At 40.8% G+C, this 21,721-nt stretch overlaps 2 protein-coding genes across 4 annotated transcripts in view; one reads left to right on the forward strand and one right to left on the reverse strand.

Moving 5' to 3' along the window:
• Positions 1-488: 488 nt before the first annotated feature.
• On the reverse strand, positions 489-19,157 carry LOC130253973 (uncharacterized). Its single transcript, XM_056493074.1, has 8 exons — positions 18,992-19,157; positions 10,673-10,794; positions 9,436-9,574; positions 8,477-8,598; positions 6,641-6,751; positions 3,270-3,376; positions 1,814-1,904; positions 489-693 (listed from the first exon to the last, which is right to left on the reverse strand). Exons 1-8 carry the CDS (start codon positions 19,086-19,088, stop codon positions 577-579), a joined length of 906 nt encoding a protein of 301 aa, XP_056349049.1. The 5' UTR covers positions 19,089-19,157; the 3' UTR covers positions 489-576.
• LOC130253972 (signal recognition particle subunit SRP54) overlaps positions 19,141-21,721 on the forward strand; it is a 34,174-nt gene continuing 31,593 nt past the window's right edge. The window contains exon 1 of one of the 3 annotated variants that reach the window (XM_056493069.1): positions 19,141-19,618. The gene's annotated coding sequence lies outside the window, so the exon portion shown is untranslated. Of the gene's footprint in view, positions 20,047-21,721 lie in introns of all 3 variants that reach the window. The other 2 variants (XM_056493073.1, XM_056493068.1) reach the window with 2 other exon arrangements.

A 21,721-nucleotide genomic window follows, 5' to 3' on the forward strand; every position in this document is an offset into this window, starting at 1 on the left:
CCTTAAGGACAACTAACTTCATGGATGAACTTGCCTCCCTCATAACATATGCCAGTAGATAATCTGGTTATCAAGCAGACCCTGGAAAGAAAACCTACAAATTCCATAGAAGGAATACCAAAGATAAGACTGTTAATAAATATTATTACTGATAATAATAAATGGTTTATACAAAAATGAAACAGCACTACAGCTTTTATGTAACATTACACTAAATGTATTCTTATAATTCACATTAATAAGATTCACTACTCTTAGGTTTGATATATTTAGCAAACACTGGCAGTGCGAAGTGCTACAGACAAAAAGCCCTTTTAGCATTGCTATGTAGATGCTGTTTTTAACACTTCTGCAAAAATAAACCATGAGGATATCTCCCAGATAAAAGTCAAAATACCTGTTGAGACAAAATGCCTCCATAAGAAAACCTGATTCAAAAGACTCTTTTTCATTAAAAACCACATATATGACTCAAATTCACCACAATATGAATTTTGACCTGATTTATTCACACAAATCAATCCAAATTCATTTTAGGTCCAAAATATATATCATAAGGATACTAGTAAATTTTTCCTAGAGAATCCTGTATAAATGTATCTGTTCGAGTGCTTCTCTGTCAACATCCTTTTCCATATACACATCATAGTTTAGCTGCACCTCTTCAACCCATTGACTGAGCTGTACATCTGCCTGAAACAATGAAAGCAGATCCTTAAATCAACACCATGTTAAACAACAGCAGCAGTTTCAAGGTTAACTAGTTTCAACATTAAGAAGGCAAGACATAATATGAGAGATTAGTCATTCCAAATTACATGGCAACGATAAAAAGCCATTTTAAACTCAAACAGGAGATAATAAAGGTAACTTTAAAAATTATCTCAGTCAACAGTCTAGATATTTTGTTAGCATATTACAACCTCCTTTCTTTATACATTTGTATAGACCTCAAGCATCCTTATCAGAGGGTGACATTCTGACAGATGTTCTGAGGGAGCAGCTAACAGTATCACGGAAGAGTCACAGGTATTTTCTTGTTTTACAACCAGGCAGTATTGTATTAAGGCTACAAAGGGCTTCTCAGTTGCTCTGTGGCTACAGCCTGCTCCAAGAGAAGTTCAAATGACACCACTGCTACTCTTGGGGCTGAGGGTCTACTTCACCCATCAGCATATAGGCAATAAGTGATTCAGTTTCTCAAAGACTAACTACTGTCACAAGTAAGTCACTTTATACATAACCTTGTCATATCTGATGAGTGTTTTGTTTCCCAACTAAAGCTAGGTAATTTGACTAGGTATCACACACATGATCTGATGACCAATGGCAGAATGGACAGAGAGCAGAGCGTGGCCCATTGGGAGTAGTTCCTACTCAGGGAACAACACAGAGCATTCAACATCTTTGACAGATGCACTGTCACTGTGTTTCTTCCAACTGCAATTTAAAGTCATGTAACTGATTCAAGATGCCTGATGGTAGTCACTTGGCTACTTGGGAGACCACATCTCACTAATCTGTACTTCCAAAAGCTCATACTGCCATATTAATACACATGCTAATACAATGATTCATGCAGCCTACTGACACATGCTGGGATTTTCCTTTTCATATGAGGACAATCAAACTACAGGAAGATGTGTTGGTGGCCAATCTCAAAACAGAATCCAGAGTCTTCCACCTTTCAATCTCTGCACAAAGTTATATATATCCTTCCTTACAGCAATACTGACAAGCAGCTAACTACAGAAATTCCACTTTGACAGAAAATAACAAAATGTGTCAGCTGAAACAGGCTGATGGAACTTACCTGGAGCTTTGAAAGTGATTCCTCAAGACTTGGAACTGTCACTAATAAGGACCCTCTTTTCCTTACATTACAAGCAATAAATTCCCAAGCTCTGAAACATATTTAAAGGTAGGTGACCAGTTTTTTTGGGAAAAAACACCCATATTTGATATACAATGAATCTAACACTTGCAGTTTATTGGCCAGAGGTAGATTAAGCTTAAAGACTTACAACACATGCTTATCAGTCATTATTAATGTCTAAGCAAATGTATTTGCAGGAATAAAACCAAGCTTTGTATTAAAAACACAGGACATATATGATCTTACAATGTTAGATTTTGTAACTTTATAATTCTCATACATACATGCATATCATTTGGAAGTCAGGACTTTGAATAAGGATTAAATATTGAGATTTGATACATTTTTCATTTTTGAGTTTGAAGAAAATCCAGTTCTGAAGTGCAGTCCTTTATTAATCTTCACAACAAGCTGCTCTTTACACACATACTTCGTGTACAGTCGTGACAAAGTACTTAAGACATTAGTAATCAGAGTATTTAAATATAGCCCCCAGCATTCCTTTTTTTAGGTTTTGCAAGATAATTTCTCATGACATGGGAATTCAGACTAAAGTGAATTTAATTTCCAGCCTTCTTCAAATGTCATTTGTCTTCATGCTATTAATGCAACAGTAAACCACTATCCCCAAGTAATGACATAATCAAATGAATTCTCAGCCTGGAAACATATCTCCTGGTACTTTGAAACAACCATTATCCTTCACCCATCTACTCTGTGCCTCTCTGGTTAGCATTATCACCTGCTACCCAGGGCAGCATGGCAAGCCTCAGTTGAAGCTGCTACAGAATGTCAGACTTGGCTGGGACCAAGTGGAGACACAGGTACTCCTTCTCTATCTGACTGTCCATTCTAAACTTTGGATGATCAAGTTATTTCCATTTTAAACAGATGCAGCTGGATTAGCAAAAGCTCACCTGTGAGTGTCTTGTACCTGAAAGAGAACCTCAGCCACAGGTTTGTTTGCATCCTTACGAATCCTTATGAATATCTACTAGAAACATCATTCATAACCATGCTTTGTAGTCTGTATGTATTAAAGCTCTGACATCACAAGTCAGTAACCCATCTTACTTCTGAACATTAAGCCTTATGCTAATACAGTAATTTCAGATTCTTTAGCAGCAAGATATTATTTTAACATATCAGAGCAACGATTCAAGCCAAGGTTTGGGTAAACAAAGCAGCAGTGTTTAGTGGGTTTAACAATAAACAACTGCCAGAACACCTTAGCAGTTAAGTATAACAATTAAAAGCAGGCAGTATGAAACAATTTCCTTACATAAATTATGTATGTGCCTTCAAAAAGCACAACCTTAAGGTTTTCCATAATTCACAAGGTTACACATATATTGCCAAAGAAATAGGTAACTTGTTTGGACACAAAGCTTACCTGGCCTGTTCCTGTCTGTCAAGAAAATATTCAAAGACATTATTCATTACAACAACATCAGCCTTCTGCAGAAGTGAGGGCTGAGTACAGATGTCTGCATGAACCACCTGAAGGAGAAAAATTTCCCAAGGCATAAATTAAGAGATGAATACAGCCTTTGAGAAGTCATGACGCTTGTCAGCTTAATACAGCACCTGCTACCACCCTTTTGAACCAGTCACAAAAACAGGTATTTCACTGGCTTCAGAGCAGATAAAACTATCATATGCAACCATAATAACCTTTCAAAAATGAAAAAACAAAAACCAGATTTAACCCTTCTAATCAAAATACTCAATCCATTATGCTAAGTAAAATAAAGTACATCTGAATTTTGGTTTAGAACTGTGTGCCATAAAAGAGGAGATTATGTATGTTATGGCTGTCACTTCCCTATATTTTAACACAAATGTCCAGTGATTTCAGGAAATAAGTTAAGCTAGTTGAAGCTATTTTGAGGATATTAAAAGGAATCTCACAGGGTCAGTGGGTTACTGAAGGATTATAACTAGAAAAGACACTACAGAACCAGATTTGACAGCTGAATTCTCACAATGCATATTGGGACTGGGAATGCTGGAAAGGTAGGATGCTCGGTAGGACTGGAGGATCCTACTAAACAACTGCCTTTCCAGTCAGCACAGGAGGAGCTGTTTTGATTTCATCTATCTTCACCTATATGATATTAGCACATCATGTCATTTTTCAAAACAAGTGAGACAGGAGAATATGGATGCTCATTAACACTCTGATGTGTTTCATTTCTTCTTAAAGACAGAGAAATCAATCAGTCTGACTCAATGATCCACATGGGTCTTTTCAACTCATGATATTCTATTATTCCGCATCCCAAATCTGAAGAGAAATGTAAACTGGAATATCTTTTGAAGGGATAAGTAGTAGTCAGCATGGATTCACTAAAGTTAAGTTATGCTTAACCAATCTGATTGACTACTGTGATGAACCAACTACCTGGATGGATGAGGGGAGATCAGTGGATTTTGTCTGCTTTGACTTCAGCAGGGCTTTTGACACTGATTCTCACAACATCCTCACAGGCAAACCCACGGTGTGAGGGCTGGATGAGTGGACAGTGAGGACTGAGAATTGACTGAATGGCAGATCCCAGAGGGTCATTCACAGTGGCACAGGGTCCAGCTGGAGGTCTGTCACTACTGCTGGCCCCCGAGGCTCAATACAATACTGGGTCCAGTATTGTTTAATTTATCCAGGAACGACCTGGATGAAGGGAAGAGGCCTCCTCAGCAAGTTCACTGATGGCAGGAAGCTGGGAGGTGTGGCTGGTACCATAGAGGGATGGGAAGAGAGGAACCTTCTGAAATTCAGAAAAGGCAAGAGCAGGGTCCTGCACCTGGGGAGGAACAACCCCAGGCACAGGACAGGATACTAATGGCAGTCCTAATATTTTAAACGACAATTCAGAAAGATGCTTAAACTACTGGAAAACTTTGAATGTATGTTGATGTTTCCTTGACTTGAATGATACTTAAGACTTGACCTAAAATGTCTGCATTTACAGAGTAGGTGACCATACTGACCAAAGTGACCTAAGCACCTCATTCTCCCCAAACACATCCTCATTCCTCTTGGGGAATTTGGGACCACATAAGCACGTGTGGCTGAGCCAACCCAGGTACTGCTCCAGTCAAAACCCCAATATTGTTTGGTCTGGTTTCAGGGGAATCGGTTCTCTGATCAGCTTGGCTGTATGCCAGTACAACAGAGGAGGCAGCAACTGATTTTAAAACTGCCTTGTCATCCAATGGAATACACACCATGTCTTTCATGATTACAGGCAATTGTTGAATTAAGGTCTCAAGTTTCCTAAGATCTGCTGAACTGTTTACTTTCCTCCCAGCATCTGTTTCCTCAAATGGCAAAAGATGCTGAGCAACCTTCTATGTACTTTAACAAACACCATTAAAGATACAATTTCACTTTGCTATCCTTTAGGAACTATTCTAATAAAAATTCAGAATATCTTGAAAAAAAACAATCTCTATTTAAGAAGAGTCTCTAAAAAGTTTTTCAAACTTGTATCATGAATTATGAGCAGCATCTGGATTCTCACAATTTTTCAAGCTAATATGTACCTCTAGAGAGGATTCATCTGGGGGTGAAATAAAAATCTAAGATTGAAATGTTCAAAGCAGTGTGATTACAGGAGTCACATGACTAAATTAGCATTTAATGAGACTCAAATAGCTAAGTCCTCGGGCACTACTTTGAAAATCTATTATCTTATCTTTATGCTCCAAAATGAATACTTCAGCACAATTACAAGGTGTGAAGAAAATACATAAAAGCTTATAATAAAAAATAAACAGGGCTGAGAAGCATGCTTACAGAGAGAGTTCCAGCTCCACTGAATTAACTTGACAGAGTTTCTAACTGTACTTTCAGTTTCATCACAATAAAGTGTTATTAACACAAAACATACACAAAACCCAAAGGTTATGGATAAACTGTCAGCAACTGTGAATTGAGCAACCCAATGATACTGCTTACCCTGTATTAAATATTTTATTTTTATTATTTCTTTCTAGTTTAAAATTGGGTTACCTTAATACCCAAGAAATTACTATACTCAGCAGTTTGTATGACTTCACTCAAGAGCACATGCATACAAGACAGGATTAAAGCCAGTATTCTACTCAGCATGTTCTACTTACCAACTTTTGCTGGTAACAAAATAATGGGTATGATCCAGAATGGAATTTTTTTTTTCCTCTTTATATTAGTATATAAATATATATATATATACTAATATAAATATTAGTAACAATTCCCATTTTGAAACATTCACACAATGATAGCATTTTGTTTGAAACCCATTTTGTTTGTGGAAGATACACATACATTGACATTCTATAAAGGAAATATGGATAATTTTAAGTCCTTTAGATGTCCTTAGATGCAAATTTGCAAATCCTACAAACATGTTTCTGCTAACAGAAGTGAATCATAGACATTTACTTTTGTGTTTGTGACAGAAATCCTTTATATACTTAGTTTCACAGATGTGAGTGGCAATGATGTCATTGATTTCACTGGGAGAATCAGGTAAGATGTATCTGTTTTGTGTGAGCCAATGGGGTAAGTCCAGTCAAGGAAAAAGGCTTCGTATTTTGTTAATTTCCCCCTTCCTCTGTGCTATAAGATCTTTTTTCCTAATGCAAAGCCTTTGTTTAGGATCAAAACAAGCAAAGGCAGAAACTTCACAGAACGCTGATTTACCAGCCACTCACTTAAACCAGGTATCTTGAACACAGTGCTTAGAAATACGTAAACTAAAACATATATTTAGTTACCTTTATTCTGTCAATGAACTCGTACTTTGTAATCATCATTTCTTGCAACTGGCAAAAGTCTGCATTCATTTCTACTCCATACAGCTGGGAAGCTGAGCTATAAAGATAACCCTACATTAGGAAAAGGAAATTTAGTAACTGTGATGCCTTTAAAACAAGTTAAAAATTCTCATTTAAAAAGAAGAGAATAAAACACGAGTTAAGATTAAAAAAACATTTTAAAATAGAGAATTGAGAAATGTCTTTCAGTGGATGTGAAATATTATTCAGAGCTTAGCTCCTGATTTGGCAATTCCCACTTAAGCCTCACAAATTTTAGTAAGAGATCCAAAATGACACATCAAAATAACAAGAGGAGAAGGAAAGCTCCAAGTTCATTTCAACTGCAAAACAGATGGAAAATAGTCTAAGAAAGAAAAAAGGTGTACAAAACAAGTTACGAAAATAGTGTGAAGGGAAAAATTCTACATGTAATTTTTGTTTCTTGAGAGAACTGAAGCAGAAAATATCAAGAGGAAAGAACAAAAACATGAGATATAAAATAGTCAAAATGAGTGAACATGGAGGACAGTGTACCAATAATATAGTGAGATATTTTGATACCAAATCTTTGTCAGCACCTCTTAGTTACTGTATTACTGACATTTTCAGATGCTTCATACAGGTACCTATGCAAAAAAAAAAAAAAAAAAAAAAAAAAGCTAAATTATGACTTAACAAGCCCCCAAAAAAAGTTTTGGACTAAGGTTTTGGGAAGTTGTTGGAAATGTTAGAGAAAAAAAGTACAAATACTTGAGAATAGGATGCCCTAACAAAAACTTTTTGCTTTTAAGTCTCCACCGAGAATAATAATTACACTTTGCCAACAATGGCAAAGACAAAAAAAGGTGAAAATATGGAGTATCTGAGATTCACATATATTATAACTTCATTATTAAGATTTTCTGAAACCATTCAACTCACAGAGTAGAAAAGCCACCTGTCAAGGTGAAATCACCCCTCCTCCAAGGCAAGACCATGTTACAAAGCAGAACTCTATTTTGAAAGAGTGCTTTGAGAGTATCTTCTACTGTAATAATACAAGCATTTAAATACTTCAAAACAAATTCAGCCTAGCAAAAGTGTTACCATTTAAGGACCCAATGCTGCAAATATTTACAAATGGGAGTAACTTTCCTCATTTGAGTGATCCCAAAATTAGACTATTCAAATGAGTAAAATCACATGCTCAAGTGTTTGCAAGATTGAGCCCTAAACACACATTGACTTTTTAAAGAAAGTAGTAACGTGTTTTTTGCATTGCTGTTGGCCATATGTTGTACCAGCCATGCCAAAAGCAATCAAAATTGCACTCAAGTTTCTCGATGAAGTATTTTATGTGCATTTTGAAAATGCAGAGCAGGACAATATGTTTTTGGAGACAAATTCATATCAAAGTCTTCCTTTGTATATTTTAACAGTTTATCAGCTTCATAAAGGGATTTAACATAAATAATCTATATATAGGCATGGTCAAGACATAAGAGGACAAACTTACTTATGAAAGAGACAGCAGGAATGAGCAAAGAAGCAGCATGTGTGATAGCAGCAATATGCTACTCTGTTGGACAACAGACTTTTCCTCTCCATAAGCAAGATCATTTGTATTCCCTCTTGCAAGGAACAGAGGAAGAACTGAAATTGCTAGTAAACAGCACCTTACACTATTCAGAGAGTCAGATCAGAGGTGCCTCTCAGAATGACCCATCCAAGATTGAGTAATGAGAGTAGGCAGTCAGAAAAGAGGGAAAATGTTTGTCACAGTAATAAAATATGAATTCCTGTGCTGGAAGTTACCGCAAATAGCACTGCACCAAGCCTGGAGCCAACGTCAACCACTACCTTTCCTGTCAGGTCAGGCAGTACATGTTGATAAAGAAACTTCAGTTCCATGAGGGAAAAGGAATGCGAAATAAACTCTGGGAAATAAGAACAGAACAAAGGTGTTGGGTGGGCAGTACTAACTACTGTGTAGTTAACCACTGAAATAGTAACCTGAAGATTCATCTTCATGGAAAACTTGTGTGGTTTCTTGCCTGCACTAGTGCTGGGCACCCTGGAACACCAGGGTTGCAGATCAGAGGTAATCAGCCAAGCAGCTCTCCCAAGTCTTGGGATTCCTTGCCTTACATGGAGAATTTTGAAATCCTTCATGAAACTGAATTACCTTTTTCTGCATAGTAACTCATGTTAAGGAATAAAAAACAAAGTAACTTGGAACTTTGCAGTACCTAAGGCTCAGCACAATCTGTGCAAAACTTTTTATGGGCAGACATATTAATAGCTTTAATTTCAACTCCAAAATTTTAATGAATTGAATGTTCTACACATAAACCATTCCTTCAATGGCTGTGCTATACTGGCAACAGCACTGATCTGTACCACACCACACTCCAGCTTTAAGACAGATGGTGCTTTCTACTGTTTTTCAGCATGTGTGAGGAGACCAAGGCTAACTGCATGGACTCTACAGTACAGTCTTCCTCTTGCATCTTCCTCTCCAGTGGTACCTAGCCTGCCTCTTATCTGCCCAGTTTTTGTGGGCAACAATTGTCACTCATACACTGCAAATTAATTCAACTTACACATGTAGGAAGCTCCTTCCATTGGTAATGAGAAGTAATTCCAGCCTGTGTATTGCACCAGTCTGGACAAAGTCCTCCATCAGCTGGATGTTGTCTTGTCCAGCTGAGTCACTGCACAAACCAGTTTAGTTAAACTCAATTTGTTTCTCTTGTTCCCGAAAGAACACTTACCTAAAGATGCAGTTTTGTATGAGCCACACTCTGTGCAGTAGCTCCTACTCATTTTTCCCTCCTCACACAATGAATCAACAACATCATCATCATAAAGGAATGCATCGACATGAATCATGGGCAGTGGATGCTGGTGTATCTGAGAAGAGGAACAAAACCTTAGAAAGGCATAACCAAGTCTCTTAACTTCAATTACATTGTCACATGTTAACAGTCCCACCATCCTACCTTTCCCAAAATCTCTGAGATCCATGTTTTTCCTGATGTAACAATTACAAAACAAAACAAAACAAAACAAACCCAAAACAACAGAAATCCTGCATGTAAACTGGACCATCAAATTCCACTGAAATAACCAGTAAGCAGAAGTTGACAAATTAAAGCAAGCTGGTTTTAATACCTGAGTACAGGGGCCCGATGTGAATTTTGTCTCTTTAGTGCTTGCTTGGCTATAGAGAACATATATGGTAAAGGAAGCTTCTTTTCTTTTAATGAGGAGAATGTAACTCAAATTTAGCAGAAAGGTCAATTCTGCTTCTCAGCCTCAACTGACTATTTTCATCATCATGCCTTATGCCTCCATCTAGAAGCACCCCTGATTAACATGGGCGTCACTTTCAATCAAAAGCATACCAGTTGGGACGCTTGCCTTCTCATCATTTCAAGGGGCATGATCTTCATCCTCCTACTCATCTTTCCTCCCTTTTCCAGGCTTGCTGCATGTGGCCAATCCACTTTTCCCATTGAAGAGCCACACACTACTTCTCTGGCAAATGCATTGATTTTTCTTGTATCCTGACAGCTCAAGTAGAAAAGGTGCACTCTCCTCCCACAGGGCTCACAGCCCACCTCTTTCTGAGCCATCAGAATCTGAAAAGAGCTGGATCTCATCTCTGGGCTGCCCACATTATGACAACAGCAAAACACTGGCCCTGTGTTCCTGTTGTCTTTAAGAGGGCTGTTACAGTCTGTTATGGAGCTAGCATTAAAGAATTACTGTGACAGGTGCCATACCACACAGAATGAAAGCTATCCCAAATAACATACGATCGAAGTATTAAAAACTATGAAGCAACTTTCTTGGAGTCATGCAAACATAGAGCAACAGACCTGAGAACCAAACTGAGATTTCCTATACTTTAATCCTTGTTCATTCCCTATTACAAACTACTGCTGAAAATTATATCAGAATAAATTACGTGGTTTCAGCAAAAGCAGACCATAACAATTAGCTTACTTTCTGAAGAGCCTGATGTTCCGAAGTAAACATTGCCTCGATGGGTAAACGATTCCGCAAATCTTCAGCGATATTTCTGAGCACAACATCATCGTTACTCACCACAAGCTCATCAAAGTCATCTACAAATCAAGCAAACAAAAACCCCTGAACAATCATATGCAGATCATGTGGACTAAGTGATAACCAGTACAACACAGTTGCAAGACATAAACAACACCAGATGGATAAGGTTTTTTATTCATATGTATTTTTCAGCCTTTGTTAGCTTTTCCAGCCACTGACAGATTTGGATTGTAATAACTTTGCCACGTAAAACAAATGCACTGCTTTTCTGAAATCCCAGATTGTTTTCATATTTATAAATTTATAACTCACATATGATGGTCTGGGTTGCCACCAAAGTGATACTGTTTCAGCTTAAGATATAAAAAACATCAAAGATGTTTTTGAACTATTGGAGAAATTACAAAATTCAATAGTTGCCTGAATGCAGGCTTTTTTTTTTTTTTTTAATACAAGTTTCTTTTTATACATATGATCTTTCCAATAAACTTACAAAAACTTGGGGGATAGTGCACAGTTCAATAGTTCAACTGTTCAACTCACAATATATTTTACATTAGCTAAACTATCAAAATATTTCAAATGAGAAAGAAAATAGGAATGGATGTAAACCAACACATTTTCGCAAAGCCGCACTTAAATTTTTTCTATTTTTCCAGGATGGTCCTGCATTACTTTAGCACATTTCTTTAAAGACATCTAGGAAAAAGATTGAAAAGGAAACCATGTGAAGACACTAATCCTTTCTTCTTCCAAGGCTCAATCAATAGTAAGTGTCATTACTTCTCCAAACTGCACTTTTAAAAATGCTTGTCAATGTTGGAGACTCTGTAACTACCCTTAGCCATCTATTCCAGTGCTTGACTACCCTTAATATTAGAAAGGAATACCCTTCTTATTTACTGATTTAGATTTCCTTTACCACGACATAGTATTTTCTGCCCCACTCACAATGGAAGTAGAAAACTTTGTTCCTCTCCACTATATAGTAACTATTTACTTCCCTGGAGACTTATCATGTGTCACATCAGTCTTCTTTCCAAGAAAAACCAAGATTTGCCTATCCAGACCTTTCCTGTTTGGTTGGTTATTTTTGTCCCCTCAAGTGTAATGATTCCCAACACTTCCCTTTGGATCTCCTGGACTCTCTCATCCTTTCTGACCTGCAGTATTAAGAACCAGACATTCCAGCTAAAGGTTTACTTCCTCCTACCAGACTTTGCACATCTTGCAGGCAACATCCTGTTTATACCCCCCAATTTCATGTTAAGAGTATGATGTTCCTAACTGGCATTCAGCGCAAGATCTGCTGTATGCCTGTACCCTGCTCTTTTCTTGTTACATTTTCCTCAAAAGAAGGAATAGATGAAATTTCTTTTTGTCTGGACATCTCACTGCTTTGAGAATGCTGAACTGATTCTAAACAAAGGCACATCTCAATTCAGACCTGTAAAAGACAACCACCACCAACAAAAAGCAACCACTAATCTAATCCTGAAAAAATATACCAAACCCATCTATTACGTCTCGTCTAATAATGAATGTCCTCTCTTCCCCACCCCTTCTGGTTTTCTTCTTGTTTTATTTAGACTGCCAACATGTTGAGCAGCCTTTTTAAATGTATGTACACCACTCACAAAAACAAAATCTGACAGCTTTTACAGGTGTTTTAAAAAAAGGCAATGTTTCCTAGCATTGCTGTTCCAGGTGGGAACATTAGCACAGAAAAACTTGATGGCAAACAGGCTCAAAATAAATCTGCAAAACACACTAAGAGTTTCTCTTTGCTAATATATTTTAATCTTTCTTGTGGATCACAGGAAATGAAAGAAAGAGTGAGAAATTTAAGGTTAGTATAGGAAATCAGAAACCTGCAAACCTTTAAACTATGAAATGTTTCTGAAATGGTTTTTGCTTAAGCACTGTAGTGAGAACAGTATGGTTGAAGAAACCATCATTCATGGGTGCAAAATGCCCTCTTCTTAGGAGTGCAAATGTAAATTGTTCTTTTGACACATCTGAAAATGGACCCAAGCAGATACTTCTGAATCCCCTGTAGAAACCAGCAGGAACTTTAAATTATCTGTATTCCCTTAAGATATATTTGGTTTATAATTTATTAAACATACAGCAGTAATGCTCCAAGGCCCTGATTGGCCATTACCATTGGTAGTTTTTATACTTCAGGAAGGCAATTCACTGCTCCAAAGTGCTCACAGTTATGCTCTCCAGAACCTCGGCACCTAAGGAGATGCACACTTTGCAGCAAGGAACACAGGAGGGATAGAGGCAGCAGCTGCAACAGCAGCAACACCAACCAACAGGTGCAATGCAGCAGCTCCAGCTTGTCAGCATTTTAATTTGAACCCTCTAATGAGCACCCATCCAGTGGAACTCACAGCCCATCCAACTATTTGCAGATTTGTTACAAACATCCCAGAAGCAGAGTGATTTTTCCAGTCAGCTCAGGGGAGATTTCTTTAGATGTGACACAGCAAGAAGTAAATCCAGATATTATGGGAAGAGAAGGTGGGCAAATCTAACTGTAGCTTAACTGAGACCATTAGCACCACAACATGCCCTAAGAGTGCCAAGGCAGCAGTTTGCTGAGGTGGATAACATCTGAGGGGGCAAGGGGAAAAATCGTGCTAAAGACAGAACAAGAGAGTAGAAAGCTGACATTAGCAGCTGAGCAGATCAGTGCCTGTGGGCAATAAGCCTCTACATCTGGCACTTGCTTTAAAACAATACTATTACTATGCAAGAGAGCTCATCCAGCTGTTACAGTGCCTGTTAAGAGTATCGAATTCATATATAGCATTTAATGAAAGGCAGGAAGTGTTGCTGGACCACCAGGCCAGCCACATCACACTGCAAATACAGAACTTCAGCTCTCTTCCTCCCAGATCTAGTGCGTCAATAGGATCTGATCCCTCATGGCCTGGGTGACCTTTCCTGGCCAACACCAGTGACGGATAGCTCTCACTGTTCAGTGTTCCAGCTCCACAGAAGAGGAACACACACGTTCGGCGGGACACAGGTAGCACATCCATCTTCCTCTAACCCAAAATAACCCTTCCCTGCCCAGAGTTCAGCCACAACACTCACCATCTTGCATAGGGCCCTCTGATTTCTTCTTGCAAAACAAAGTATGACACACACAAGTTCTTGTACAAAACAAGTCCTAAAGACAACACATACAGCTCAACGAAGAAACTGTTGGAACTCTGACACTGAAAAATAAATTACAAATGGAAATGCTCTTTTCTAACTATCAGTTAATACTCTAAAGCACGATAAACAGGAACAAAAAAGGAGAAGGAGGTCTGAACAGACTTGATCCTAGATGCCAAAATGGCAGCTGCAGCAGAAGCTGTGTGTGCAACACTCCACACCTGTGTGTATAGGCTGTGACTGAACTCTGACACAGAGAGTAGACTCCTTCCTGTCAAAGCAAGAAACAGCAACAGCTACCACAATAACTCATTTACTTTTGCAGTATGTAAATATTTGTAGATTGCCATCAAGTAGGAAACACCAGTGCCAAATACGAAAATATGCATCTCTGCTGGTAGTTTTATCAACTCCACCCTCGTGTTTAACAAATTGTTCACTCTTGAGAATCTCAGTATGCCTTAAAAGGGATCTTCAAAGAAGAAACAAAAATAGAGAACTATTTTATGTACCATTTTAGTACCTGTTATGTACATGAAATGTATACAACACAAAATGGAGAGTGTGCAAGCCAACTTGTGTTCATTGAACACAAAACTAACCAGGAAAGAAACGTACAGTTCATGAAATACTGCAAGATGAATCACAATCATTTGTTTATGGAGGAAGCCTGAGTGCATAGTGTTTGTATTTTACTTCAAAAACCGGTTCCACTGGATTTACTCAACATGCATTTATAAAATTTAATTAACACGTTGCAAAAAGCCTCATTATCACCCTGGTGCTAGTCAGCCTTTCTACACAAGCTAAGAAAACATCACAAAGCCTCACACTAGATAGAGAGCATCACCTACACCAACATCTGAACACCCTGGCACTGCAAAATACAGGATTGAAGACAAGCAATGTGCAATTTCCAAATGACAACAGAAGATTACATGTCACTGAAGAAGAGGAAAGAAGAGGATTTAGCACATGCAACCATAAACGCAAGCACTTACGGTATTCTAGATATATACTCCGACTCACAGAAAAGAAAAGCAAATATTAACAGCCATGTTACCCAATAAAAGATTAAATTAGTAATTCAGCATGTTTTAATAATACTGGACAACTAAGTCAAGGAGGAAGCACCACATCCCTAAAACTTTAGTATTGCCCTTTATAGTTAAACAATTTGAGAAGCAATATGTAACCTCAGTATATCAAGTACCTCAGGAACCCTAAATATTATTTCTATCCCAAAGCATACATAGTTATTGGTAGAAAGTAACTGGCTTTTTCCAACAGAATTATAACCAGATCTCATTTCATTAGTTTAAGTCTTTTACATTAGTTAGTTGAAAGCTTTGAAGTTAAATTTTAAACAAGGTAAGTCTCATACCTAGTTTTCCCCACCACTATTGAGTTTCAATGACTAACAACTAAGAAGTATTTGGTATTCTTGAGACCTCTCTCACACCAGTATCACTTGTCACAACAAAGGAAATTAATGCAAATTCCCAGAGTTGATGATTCATCCAATTATAGGTAACATCCCATTTTTGTTTATCAAATAGAATAGTGGAAAAAGTTTTTTGGTATGGTATCATTTTAACAAATAAATCTATTCCAGTTAAAGTGAAAATGCAATGTTATTTTTATTTCTTCTGAAAGGATATTTTACTTGAATAAATCACTTCTACAAATTTGGATATGAAGCCTTGTACTAAATTACTTTTTCACACACATACAAACACAAAAACACATACTATATTTGTCCCATTGCAGAAACACACATTTTCATCCTTTTTGAAGATACTCATTCCACTTTAGTTCTAGATGCAGTGACTAAAATGAAACATTTAAAGAACCACGTTTTTTCTTATAATGTTTCCTTCTCTTGTCTTGTGAAAATTATAATCTGATAACTTTACCTAGCAGGTCAGAGAACATGCTAATTCCTAGATAATAAAGTACATGATACAAAATGCTGGACACACGTGGTCTGCTCCTGTGAGTATGATGAGAAGTTTCTTCTCTGTATGCAGAACACTGTACTAAAGCAGCACATTCTCCACAATCAATTAGGTTGATTTGATCAGATACTCCTCTCTCACTGCCTGTTAAAAGCCTGAATTTACAGCACTGACTGCCCTAAACTTTCAAGTCAGAAGACTGAATTGTACACCAACCTCTTAAAAAGCTGGTTTGTTCCCAGTACAAGTGAATCCACAAAAAAATTAATTTGTACTTCATTATATATTGTTTATCCTTACATTAGAAGATTTGCAATGAGATTTAGAATAATTATTACTCTATTTTGAGTAATACTCTTGATATTGAATAGTTTGAGTACAGTAGGAACAATCAGCAATTCACACAGTATATCACTTTGAAATCTTAGCTTCATATTTAAAAGTTTCTCAGGAAATGTATAGATTGGACAAGGTTTGCAGGAGTGTTTTATTACATTGTTACATGAACTGAAAAAATTTTAGAAGTTAGTATCACAACAGTAAGTTTTAGCCCTGATGGAAAAATATTTCAATCTTAGACCCCATGGCAGAACACAAGCATGAAAGGATCTTAGCACCTCATCTGTGCTTCACTGACTTTGACTGAGAGACAGGCTTTGTAATCTGCATTTAAGTGCTAAGTACAGCAAAAGCATACAGTAGTTGCCAGTAAGTAGAGTGGTTTGGTGACTTCAATCTCAAACTCAAGATTCAGATGCCTGTATTTACTTCCCCTGATTCCTGTGTTTCTGTTCATGTAAACAGATAGCTTGGTCAATTCACTGGTTATCTCCTCCAGCATTCACTCTTACCAACGTATCTTTTCTGCTACTGGAAATTCTAGAAGTCTGGGCAGTGGAAGTTCAAGTGGGAATATGTCCCAGCTACACATGAAATAGTGAGACCCAAGTGAGGGGGATCATCAGGGAGGTTTCCCCAAGTGGTTTGAATTAGCTCTTGGGCTTCACCCAGGTTTTCTTAGCCGGAACTCCTGGAACACGGTTATTGCAAAAGGATATTAAAGCATTAATCATCCTATTATAAAAAAAGTTAAGACACCAAAAGTTCCTGTTCTTTTTTCCAACTCTTATTATTTAATTTTCTTTATGATCTCAGACTAACTCAAAAGAAAAGCTGGAATGCAAGTCACCGTGAAATGACGTACATTTCACTGCAGTGTGTGGGAAGAGCTGGCTGATTGTGAAACAGCCAAGCAGTGTTGCTAAGCAGCTGCCTTAAAACAGTAAGGTCTTCTTCCATCACACATAAAGATTCGGAATTTCTAAAATTCTCAATACAAAAACCCCCACATTCATACAAAGAAAAAACAAATAGAATCTTTCATTCACTTAGATTCCCGTAATTACTAAGGAAGGCTAGTCAGAAATCATTGGAGTGAGAACACATTCAATATTCTTCCAGTTCAAAATATGTAAGGCTTTACTTCAGGTAAGATAACTCACTTCACTATGAATCAATTTGTATCTTCCATGAAGTTTTTCAATAACATTTCATGCATTCATTGTGTGAGTCAGAAAACACCGGCTAAGTTACAGTAATAAATAAGGTTGTCTTTGCAACAACACTAATCCTAAAGGTCAACAACTTCATGCAGGACTTTAAGGATACGTGTACACTTTAATTCAGAGAGAGGCGTGAAAACAAAAAAGTCTGACTACAGCTAACACTGGAATCATGCCCAGTTCTCCTCAGCTGGAGGTAAAACTATAAGCTCAACATCTTGACAGAAACAGGAATGGGATGCAGACACTTGGCAATGTCTCTCCTAAGAACCCGTTTGGGTGGGAGGGCTGCATGCCTGTCAAGGACAGTAAACGCTGTTCCCAGCTGGTTCTCTTCCCCTAAATCCAGCAGAGGGCCTGCTCCACCTGAGAAGGATCTGTCCTGCCTCTGCATCTAAGTGATTCTGGGAGCTGCAAACCACAGGGCAACTGAGTTTGCAGTTCCAAGTGTCTAGACAGCTAGACAACTTCTGCATGTCAGAGCTGGCCTTTGTGCCAAGGTCCCTGTGTGCTGGCTTAGGAAGTTGTTTTCACCCTGAAGTGGACATGCTGGAACAAAGACCCAAACAACAAGCACAACCCGAGCAAAGCAAGGCATGACTTGGGGAAGTACTGTATTGTATGATGAATGTCTTCTAACACATGATCATCAGAGTAGGTTTATCATCCCAGGAGAAAATCATTAATAAACAGGACACACACACAGTGGATGCCTGATCACAAGATTGGAGGGGTCTTCCAGATTCCTATCTGCAATGGAAAAATACACATATACCCTGAGACTAAGCAACACTTAGACTTTATTCAGCACGGCACTATGTGACTACAGCTTTAAGGCACTGCCTATGTTGAAGTTTCTCGTGTCATCCTTTAGGTTCAGTTGCAAATTTACAGCTTCTGCAATCACCCATATTTCCTTTCTTCATCTGCCACAAAATGCAGAGTGCAATACACAGATGAAATTACATCCAGGCATAAACAAGGGAGTAAACAGAAAGCTATGATAACTTAAGATGACATAAGTGCGGAAATTAGCGCTTGTAAATTAGCTCAAACCGCTATTTCCAAACTTCTGAAAGACTGCTGTGAACACGTGTGAAGCCGAACAACGCAAGCCTACTACCTAAAGCTGCCGCTTTAGCTGCGGCAGGAACGGGGCGGCTCCGCACGACCTGTGCTGTTTGAGGGTCACCCCGCCGCCCGTCCTGCTCCGCGACACAGCCGGGCCCTGACACGGCACCGTGTGGCGGCACGGCCGGCCCCGGACGGGCAGGGGCAGCTGCGGCACGGCCACCCCGACCGGAGCCGGGCAGGGCGGGGGCACCGGCCGCGCTCTGCCGGCCGCCCCGAGCGCCGCAGCCGGACCGAGCCCCCAGCCAGTACCGCCGGTACCCGGCGAGCCGCGTGCCCCCGGAAGGGGCGGCGCCCGGCCCGGGCACGCTGCCCCGCGCCCAGGGTCCGCTTCCCGCCCCCCGGCCCTGGCTGCCGCACCGCGCCGCTGGGCCCGACGGGGTGCGGGCCGAGCCAGGGGCGCGGTGCGGTGCGGGCGCGGCGCTTACGGGTGTTGCGCATCCAGTGCAGCAGGCGCGGCAGGTCGGCGGCGCGCGTGCCCCTCACGGCCGCCAGCACCGCGCGCCGCGCCGCCTCCAGCTCCATCGCGCCGCCGCCGCGGGGGGGCGCCACGCGCGCCGCCTCACGCACGTGCGCGCCGCGGGAGCCGCCCCGCCCACCCACCGCCCGCAGTGCGCATGCGGGAGGGCGGCACCGCCGGAAGGGGCCCTTCGCGCATGCTCAGTCCCGCCCTTCGGCGCCCCCTCCCGGCGCCTGCTCGCGCTGCCGCTTGGCGCCGCTCCCGGTCCCGCCCACGGCTGATGGGGCGGCCTCGGAGGGGAGCTCCGCCCCCTTCCCCGCCCACGGCCGCGCCTCCCTCCCGTTCTTAAGGCGGTACGGCGCGGTTCCCGCCTATGCCGCGCCGGGTGCGGGGGGCGGTGTCTACACGGAGCTACCTTAATAGTGCAGCGGGACCGCTCGCGGCCCGGAAACGGAAGCCAACAGGGGCCTGTGGGGCGACAGCTAGTGCTGACGTTTCCCTGGTCGGCAGCGGCCGCGGCTCCTTGCGCTTCCAGCGGAGTCTCGCTGGGCGGCCTCGCCCCGGCGGGCTGGGCGGGCCCCGCGCCGCGCTCTCGGTGAGTGCTCGCGCTGCCGCCGCGGCTGCTCCGTAAGCTCCACCCGCGGCGGTTTCTCGTGACGCGGAGGGTCCCCCGGCCCAGTCCCGGCGGGGCGGAAGGAGGCACCGGCACCTGCCGACCCCGGGGATAGGCGGCGATCTGTGCTGCGGCAGCCTGGGCCCTCAGTCCGCTGGAGCTTCGCGGGAGCAGTTCTGGGCCTCCCGGACCCAGCCGCCGCTGGCCGCAGCACCGGGACGGGACTCGCCCGGCCGGTGTCCCCCCGCTGTCCGCGGCCAGCCCTGGGTGCCCGTGGGAAAGGGAGCGGCCGGGCAGATATACCAGGCTATGCCTTAATCATTTTTCCTTTGAAAACGAGGGCACTGGGCCATAAGTGAGACAGCCGTTCCCTGCTGCTGCCTTGGGGGCGCCTTCCCGTCATCAGCCGGGTAATTTTAGAAGGTGGAAAGTCGCAAGTTGAGGTTGTGTGTAGCTGCAGTAGCTCAAGGCATTCCCACCTGTGAAACAGCCGCTTCTCCGTTACAGAGTTAAACTTGTAGTTGGTCTTAATCCATGTAGTTGTAGTTCAAGTTTACTGTACACTTTTTAACTATTCCTTTTGCTTGTTATCTTTTTAAAATGCTGTTATCTTTTAAAGCAGCTGTTCAGACTGCTGTTACTCGTTAAGCCTTATTGTTTTTCAAAATCCTGTACATTGGAGTATTACTAGTTTAGCTAGACGAATTTGGTTGGAGGTTTATGCTGGGTGGGTGGGCAGTCTGTCTCTTCAGAGCTGCTTCACTGCTGGTTTGCTGTGCCATGGTGAGACATGCTGCCCCTTTATGCCTGGAATGCCCGTTTATGGCTGAAGCACAGAGCTCTCGGGGCTGCAGCAGCACCATGACCTGGGAGCTCAGTGTGGAGGGGGCTCAGACTGCGCAGAGCTCGTGGCCTTGCTCAGCCCGAGGTCTGCTGGAGGCAGCCTGGCTGTGACCTGGGGGCCCAGCTGGGTTTAGCCCTGCTCGGTGTGGGGTGCTGCATTCAAGCTAAACTTTCCAGAACTATGGCTGCTCAGCATATACAAGTTCTGCAGTGCAGTTATTGCTAATGCCCTTCTGGCTATCTGCCAGCCCAAGCTGGCTACCTGCTAAAACATCTTATGTGTCTTTTTGTCTGGAGTGTGGCTCTTGACTTGGATGGACCATGTCACAAGTTCTGTTAATTTCTATACTTGGATGACCTTAGAATTTCTGATGGCTTATGATTTCTTAATGTGCTATTGAGAGCAGTTTATATGAAAATGCTTGAACTCACCTCTTTAGCAAAGGATTTGAATGATTCCTATTGCAAGGCCATCGAAGAAGCTTTTGGAATTCTACAGAGGAAACATTCACTTACTAGGATATAATTAACCTTCTGTGTTTGGAGATCTGTACAACTCTGGAAACTAATTTTAAATATTGAGTATTCAATGACTTCTGTGTGTTGGTCATCCTGTCAAATTTCTTAACTGATATATCCATGTATTATAATTAAGTTTTGTCATTGGTTGCCATTTTAGTAGCTCAACTCTTAGTTGCAGTGCCATTTTTAAAGGTTTGGGATTTTGTTTTTCCTTACACATTGGGATTATTACAGAAAATGACCTGGAAAATGTTTTGAACATCTGTTTTGCTGAGACTGTTTGATAGAGCCTATTAATAATAATGCTTTTTTAGAACTAATTTTGCAATAATGTGATTTGTATGTCTTGTAAAGAAACCTTGGAGTTTTACCACTTCAGGTAACATGTAGAAGTCCCCTTCCAGCAATGTGAAAAGATGGACATCAATTTCTATTGGTGTACTGGTTTGCAAATACTCTACTGGCGGAGTTCCTTAGGAAATATAGACTAACTTTTAATTATTGAGATGGCATTGTAATGGATATCATTGCTCATACATTCAATGTACATTAAATCTAAAATGTGTAAATATATTTATTTGTGTCATTTGCCATACCCAACTCTCTTACATGAGATTTATTTATCCTACATCTTCTGAAGCCCCTGGAGATTTTGTTCTGCATTGTGACCTCAGTATCAGGGGAGGGTGAGTTAGACTGGCAGTTGGTTTTGGGGTTTTG

The sequence above is a fragment of the Oenanthe melanoleuca genome, chromosome 5 (genome assembly GCF_029582105.1).
Source record: "Oenanthe melanoleuca isolate GR-GAL-2019-014 chromosome 5, OMel1.0, whole genome shotgun sequence".
NCBI lineage: Eukaryota > Metazoa > Chordata > Aves > Passeriformes > Muscicapidae > Oenanthe > Oenanthe melanoleuca.

Bases quoted from the DNA above. Each gene is read 5' to 3' on its own strand.
- LOC130253973 (XM_056493074.1), bottom strand. From the start codon at position 19,088: ATGGAGCTGGAGGCGGCGCGGCGCGCGGTGCTGGCGGCCGTGAGGGGC. The intron at 8,599-9,435 runs GTAAGTGTTCTT...CTTATTTCCCAG, and splicing joins ATACAAAACTGCATCTTTAG to AGTTTATTTCGCATTCCTTT. The intron at 6,752-8,476 runs GTAACTTCCAGC...TTCCTAATGTAG, and splicing joins TTGGTGCAGTGCTATTTGCG to GGTTATCTTTATAGCTCAGC.